This window comes from Triticum dicoccoides, chromosome 4A, assembly GCF_002162155.2.
Source record: "Triticum dicoccoides isolate Atlit2015 ecotype Zavitan chromosome 4A, WEW_v2.0, whole genome shotgun sequence".
NCBI lineage: Eukaryota > Viridiplantae > Streptophyta > Magnoliopsida > Poales > Poaceae > Triticum > Triticum dicoccoides.
The window spans coordinates 751765674-751772962 of record NC_041386.1 but is presented as its reverse complement, the minus strand read 5'-3'; the positions used below and the strand labels follow the sequence as shown (position 1 = coordinate 751772962).

General features: G+C 42.5%; 1 protein-coding gene across 1 annotated transcript; it reads left to right on the top strand.

Moving 5' to 3' along the window:
* The first annotated feature begins 4524 nt into the window (after positions 1 to 4524).
* On the top strand, positions 4525 to 6123 carry LOC119290056 (protein ACCELERATED CELL DEATH 6-like). The gene is made up of 2 exons (XM_037569179.1): positions 4525 to 5119; positions 5221 to 6123. The coding sequence occupies exons 1-2, from the start codon at positions 4583 to 4585 to the stop codon at positions 5581 to 5583; spliced, it is 900 nt and encodes a 299-aa protein (XP_037425076.1). The 5' UTR covers positions 4525 to 4582; the 3' UTR covers positions 5584 to 6123.
* The last annotated feature ends 1166 nt before the right edge of the window (positions 6124 to 7289 follow it).

The window sequence follows — 7289 nt, the reverse complement described above, 5'->3', positions numbered from 1 at the left end:
TTGGGTTTCTGCCGTCCGTCACGCACTTTTGCAGAAACCCCCCCTGCATTTTTTATGAATTAACCCGCAGTACACACTTAAGTCATAACCGAACCGTTATTTTACATTTTTACGGAACCCCCCTGACATATTAGATAATTCACCCGCCGATCATATATAAGTCAAACAAATATTTTTATAAATTATCCATATCTTTTAAACCGTAACTCCGATTTTAATATGTTATATATGAAAATTGATTAGAAAAATGTGTAGAATCTGAATATGATGTTATTTTGTTTGTTAATTTTTTTTAAAATACTATTTTGGAAGATATTTAAGTCAAACAAATATTTTTCTTAATTATCCATATCTATTAAACCGTAACTCCGATTTTAACATGTTATATATGAAATTTGAATAAAAAATATGTAGAATTTGAATATGATGTTATTTTTATCTATTAAATATTTTAAAATATTTTTTAAAGCAAACTTGTAACCTATAGGGCACGTCCGTTTTTCTTTCGTACCGCGACGTTCTGGATTGCAAATAAACAACCACTAAAATCATAAAGAGACGAAAGAAAACATCGATAACCACACATGAGCACCTCTGAAAAAATTGGCAGGGAAAAAACAACATTCAAACACACTTTGGTTTGTGTGAACACTGAGGTCACTGAGGATGAGAAGGAGGATAAGCGGCAACATAAAAATGATGCCTCGCTAAAATAAAGGGCATGAACATATTATGGTTATTGGGTTTAGAGTGTGTGTTATTTTTTCCTCCCGTTGAAAAAACTTGCTCTTTTGCTAGGGAAAATGCATCCTACTACCGGGTGTAGCTACACCCATTTCTCATATACTACTATGTGGTAGTATATATATATTATTTTATCATTTTTAGTATGTTCATATACTATATCTAAGATACTCCAAAACGAGTTATGTGAAAAAATGGCATGTGAGCCCATGTTTTTATCATATTTGTGAAAATACGTACATATTTGTACGTAAAAAGAAGTATGCTAAAAATATACTACATACTACCTAAAAAATAGTATATATACTACCTAAATATTCTTACATACTACATACTACGCATACATACACTGTGGTATGGTAGATACTACCTAAAACATACAAAATAAAAATGGGTGTAACTACACCCGATAGTAGGAAAAATTTGTCCTAAAGGCAAACTTAACACCCTCGTTTAGCAATTGAGGGAGCGTGCTGCCTAAAGGCAAAAGCATCATAAAAGCAGTGGATAAAAGCAAAATATATAGAGACCAACCCAGGGCCAGACCCAGAGGACACGCTTAATTTTCTCGTCTTGTTCCATTTTCCCACCGAGCTGGACTCTCCTTCTCCCACTCGATGGCACGCGCAAGCGCAATGGGTCCTGCTATGCTGAACAAAGAGCATACTCAAAGCAGCAAGTCGAATGAGGAGTTTCAACATCTACATCTCCCTGAGCTGCTCATTGCCGCGGCGCGTGGCGACTTCAATGAAGTTAGGCGCCTTCTTCTTCTTCTTCACAGGGAAGGGGAAGGGGAAGGGGAGGATGAAGATGCAGCGCGCCAGCCGGTGGAACTTGTCATCGATGTCGACGAGAAAATCACCGGCATCAAGGATACCGTCGTGGCCGACATCACCGGTGCAGGGGACACCGTCCTCCATGTGGCAGCGTCTAGTGGAGATGCCGATGATTTCTTGAAGTGCGCAATGGTGATCGTCGACGAGGCCAGTCACCTCCTCAGCGTCCGCAACCGGAAGGGCGACACCCCCCTGCACTGCGCCGCCCGGTTTAGGAATGCTATTATGGTCTTTCATCTCTTGAATCTGGCAACAAGACACAGCTGCGACGGTGATGCTGCGGTGAAGGCCATCCTAAGAGTGCACAACGACAAGCAAGAGACGGTGCTGCACGAAGCCGTCCGTTTGGAAGCCATGGAAATAATCCACGAGCTATTGTCAGCGGACCCACAGCTAGCTCGTTTTCCGCTGACCGATGCCGCCTCGCCCTTGTACTTGGCCCTCTCGCTGGGTCACTGGGACATTGCCCAGCTGCTCTTTGAGAAAGACAAAGAGCTGTCTTACTCTGGACCGGACGGCAAAAATGCCTTCCACGCAGCTATTCTGGGGAGGCTGGGCAAAGGTACGTCTTCAATCAATTTATTTTCTACACATGCTTGTTTTGCCATATTTGTTAATACAGTTAGGGCACTACTAATACTCATATATACTACTCCCTCTGTTTCTAAATATTTGTCTTTCTAGGGATTTTAAATGGACTATCACATACGGATGTATATAGACATATTTTAGAGTGTACATTCATTCATTTTGCTCCGCATGTAGTCACTTGTTTAAATCTCTAGAAAGACAAATATTTAAAAACGGAGGGAGTAGGTGTTTAATTAGATTTCAAGAGTCTATCTTTTTTCTTCCTTTCTTTTTTCTAGCACTACAGTCCTCTCTCCATTCCAAATTACCTGTCGCGGAAATGGATGAATTATGCCTCGCTTCACACGAGACAAGATCTTATGTTTCTTCCTCTACATACAAGTGCATGCATGATTGTGTATCCGACAAAAAAAATTCTGGTAGCTAGCTTTGAATATGCATGCATGCATGCCTCACTTCACATGTGACAAGGTTTTATGTTTCTTGATTTACCACAAGTCTAAAGTTATGAAAATCATGAAAACAAATTATGTGAATATGTATTACTATTTCGTGTAGCGCCTCGTAAAGTTTTGTGAGATTTTTTTGGGAGAGAAGGCAAAGGCATACTATATATATTAAAAGTTCAAAGGTCTGTCAGAGTTGTTTTCACTATATTTTACCAGTTGTGCAAAAAGAGAAAACTGATATTATTATTTTTGAATTGGTGCAATCTGTCACTTGGCTTCTCTTTCTCATCCTGTTTAATGCATTTTTGGTGAAATTTTGCATACATGTCACACATTACCATATGCAGTAAATTCTTGGTCATAGGTTCTAAATTCCAAAGCGGGGTTAACATATTTGGAAAGAGGAAGTAGTAAACAGGCTCAGACCTGTGAGTTGGAGAAGAAACACGCAAGGCAGAGGAGAGTAGCCGTACATCCGCCACATTGGACTCTGATATCCCAAACCAACCCAAAATCAAGTCACATTTTGACAATCCACCCACTATTCCCATGCAAAAGAACGCCCACCCTTCCGCCCACCACCGCCACGATAGATCCGCAGGAGCTCGGGGTGGACACGGTCCGGGCCGGTCCGGTCCCTGACCGAGCTACTGTTTGGACAGGCTGTCGGCAGTCCGGACCGGAGCGGACCGAGCTGTGCCGCGGTCCTCTTTTCAGCTACCGGACTGGCGGGTGTAAAGCTCGGTGCTGACCGACAGGCTCGGCGGTCCCTGCGATGGCCAGTCACTACCATGTGGGGCCAACATATCGGAAAGGTGGTGGGAGAAGTAGCACGGTGGCCGGAGCCGGAGAAGATGCACCTGATGCTTGCGGTTGACGGGTGACGCTATGGAGGAGATGCGCCTCATGCTTGTGGTGGTCGGACGACGAGATGGAAGCTCCCCGCATCGATGGCTGCTACTTCTTGAGCTTGGTTGATTTTTCCCTTGAAAAGGAAGGATGACGCATCAAAGTAGAGATAAGTATTTCTTTCAGTTAAGAACCAAGGTATCAATCTTCCAAGTCTCCAATAGATGCACCTGCACAAACTAACAAACACTTGCACACAACGTGAAAAGGGATTGTCTATCCCTCGGTCACTAGCAAGAGTGAGATCTGATAGAGATAGGTATAAAAGATAAGTAAAAGTATAAAATAAAGTAAAGGTAAATAAATTGCAGCAAGGTATTTTTGGGTTTTTGATTTTATAGATCTGAAAATAATATGATGGTAAATAGACCTGTGGGCTATAGGTTTCACTAGAGGCTTCTCTCTTGAAAGAAACATATGGTGGGTGAACAAATTATTGTTGAGCAATTGATAGAAAAGCGCATAGTTATGACGATATCCAAGGCAATGATCATGAATATAGGCATCACGTGCGTGGCAAGTAGGCCGACTCCTGCCTGCATCTACTACTATTACTCCACACATCGACCGCTATCTAGCATGCATCTAGTGTATTAATTTAACAAGATCGGAGTAACACTTTAAGCAAGATGACATGATATAGAGGGATAGATCCAAACAATATGGTAACCCATCTGAATATTTATACATAAAAACTTAGTGTAAAATATAGATAAAATGCTATTTTTCTGGTCTTATGACCTATATTTTTGTTTTTATGCCAAATTTTACGTAATGAAGCCATAAATGTAATTTATTATATTGATGAAAAGATTGAAAGATTACTTTGGGTGACGAATAACTTATTCTGCACCCAGGGTGACGCATAGTCAATTTATATATATTGTGATATATAGTTAACTCATATTTTTTAGCCAAATTCTCGATAGGTTCTAATTCCAAGGGGGGCTAACATATTTGGATAGAGGGAGTAGTAAAATCGCTAGTCTTTGGTCATATATAGATTTTATCTTGGGCTGACAGTGATAGCTAACCATTGCAGAGGCAATTAAAATGCTATTGGAAAGTAAGAAATATCTTATCAAACAAGCAGAACAATCCACCGGTCGGACACCTCTTCACTATGCAGCATTATTCGGGGAGACGGAGATGACCGAGTTGCTACTGGAAGCTGATGCGTCTCCAGCGTATCTGCCAGACAACAAAGGGTCGTTTCCCATACATCTCGCTGCATCAAACGGCCAACCTGATAATGTTTTGGCCTTGCTAAGAAAGAGCGGCCCATACTATGGCAAGCTACGTGATGGCAAAGGCAGGACATTCCTGCATGTCGCTGCCGAGGCAGAGAGGTTGGGCGTCGTCATGTTGGCTTGCCAAGAGCAGGGCAAGGTGGCATCGTCGGTGATGAACATGCAAGACGACGATGGGAACACTACACTGCACCTCGCTGCTCTGGCAGGGAATATACGTATGGTCCGTGCTCTGGTGTCAATACCAGAGGTTAAGCTAAATTTACCCAACAAAGGGGGACGAATGCCACGAGATCTAGCATTCAAGGAACATAGCACAGGGTCTTGCCTCTACACTTGGGTAAGCAATTTTGTTTTTAGCTTGCTCCATGCACACCTATTTGCAAAGTCTCGATCGTATGATCTTTTTTGTTCATGTATGCTACTTATTTCTTCTTCCAGAACTCACGGTATAGGATACATCTCTTGCTGAGAGATGCCTGCGATTCGATTGATTGGAGACCACGGATCGAACTCTCGTGGACAGAATTCAAATCTGCTTTAGACGAAATGGAAAGATCGCAGAACATCGTCGACCAATCACAGATCATTGCTCTCGGCTCGGTGCTGATCACGACGGTGACGTTTGCCGCAGCCTTCGCCGTGCCTGGGGCTACCGAGCAGATGACCATAAAAAGGGCGGCACACCGACGCTTGCCGGGGAATACTTCTTCGACGCGTTCGTCATTGCCAACACACTGGCATTCATCTGCTCTTCACTATCCATGCTCTTTCTCATGTATGCAGGGGTGGGTTCAAACGTGAAAAGACGCACTTGGTCCTTGTTATTGTCTGCAAAATTCCTGGCTCATTCAGCTAGGAGCCTCAGCGCCGCCTTCATCTTCGGGATGTACTCGATCCTGGCTCCGGTCGAGCATGCCAAGGCCATGTATCCTTGTACAATCACGGTTCTCCCCCTGGTGGTGGTGGAAGGTTTTTGGTCCAGCATGACGGTGGGAATGGTATACAGCGACAAACTGGTGATGGTGAGGAGGTTTGGAAGTCGGGCAAGCAAGTGGAGTCTTGCATGGGCGGTCCTAGTGACGCTGATATTCCAATTCTGGCCATACATTCTCATCGCGGCTATATCTCATTAATCTACATATTCCACTAGTATCCGGATACCAATTTATTGGCTGCATACAATATATATCGTCACTACCAAATTATTGTTATTCTACTAAGCAATTGCCCATGCATTGCACCGTCGACATAAATATTCTAGTGACTTCATATGATTCTTGTGTTGCTACAGGGTAAGATAAAGAAAAGAAAGACATACATAGACTGATTAATTAGGTTTCATATTTTGTAAAGATTGGCGAGTAATGTGCATGCGATGTTTGACCACATCAAACCATAAAAGCTTGCTTTCCTCTCCTGATTTTTTGCTATGTGAAGACCAGTGTTCAACCCTCCTATAAATAAATCAAATGATAAAATTATCGTCTAACAGATCTTTTTTTTTAGCCCTGACCGTAGAACAATCGTTCTATGGTAATTTCATTAATAAGGTAAAACAAATATGTTACAAAATATAATACAAAAAGGAGAAAGCAAAGATGAAATGTAAAAAGCTTCAGCCAATCCCAGTTCTAGATATCATGTGTAAGTCCATCAGAGGTTTAATTCAGTCCATTCCTTGATCTTATTCGCTTTCTCTTCTTTGGTTCGAAGTTGCAAAGCCCAGAGGCCTTCCGACAGGTAAAACTTCCAGGAGTCAATAGCAGGAGGTGCCGACCGAAAGATCTTGTCATTTCGCACAGACCATAAGCTCCAACAACTCATAAGAACAATATCTAGAGCCAAATCTTTGGGAAGCCGCGTAGAAATGAGTAAAATCTCATCAAAAGAGGAGATACCTCTGGTTCTATCAGGCACAATGACATCCCAGCAGGCCAAAGCAAATGGGCAATTCCAGAATAAGTGAATCAAAGTTTCTTCCACTCTGTCCGAACAAAGGGCACAGTTGGAGTCAGGGAGATGCATATTGCGTCTGAGGAGCATATTCCTTGTGTTAATCCGATCGTGTAGAAGAAGCCAGCCAAAAATCTTGTGTCTCAATCTGCATGAGGTACCCCATAATTGCTGAAAAATGCAGTGGGCAGAGGGAGGGCCCATAAGACGCTTGTACATTTTCATAGAGGAGTACTGCCCTGAAGGCCAATGATATTTCCAAATGTCCCCGCTATCAGATCGAGTTCTGGCAGTTAACATGTCTTGAACCCTGATTAGCTGTTGGTAGGCCTGCATGGAAAGTGGCCTATGGAAGAGGGTGCTGAGATCCTCATGACTCGTCACCGATCGGAGGGTACAGTCCTTGTGAAGAGCAAAAGAGAATAGCTCAGGGAATTTTTCTTTTAATGGAAGTCCACCCCAATTATCAGACCAAAAGAAAATTGAGTCTCCTTGACCAGCTTGACAAATGGCATGTGATTTGTAAAGGGGTATGAGTTTGAGCAGAGTCTTCC

Bases quoted from the DNA above. Each gene is read 5' to 3' on its own strand.
- LOC119290056 (XM_037569179.1), top strand. From the start codon at position 4,583: ATGCTATTGGAAAGTAAGAAATATCTTATCAAACAAGCAGAACAATCC. The intron at 5,120-5,220 runs GTAAGCAATTTT...TTCTTCTTCCAG, and splicing joins GGTCTTGCCTCTACACTTGG to AACTCACGGTATAGGATACA.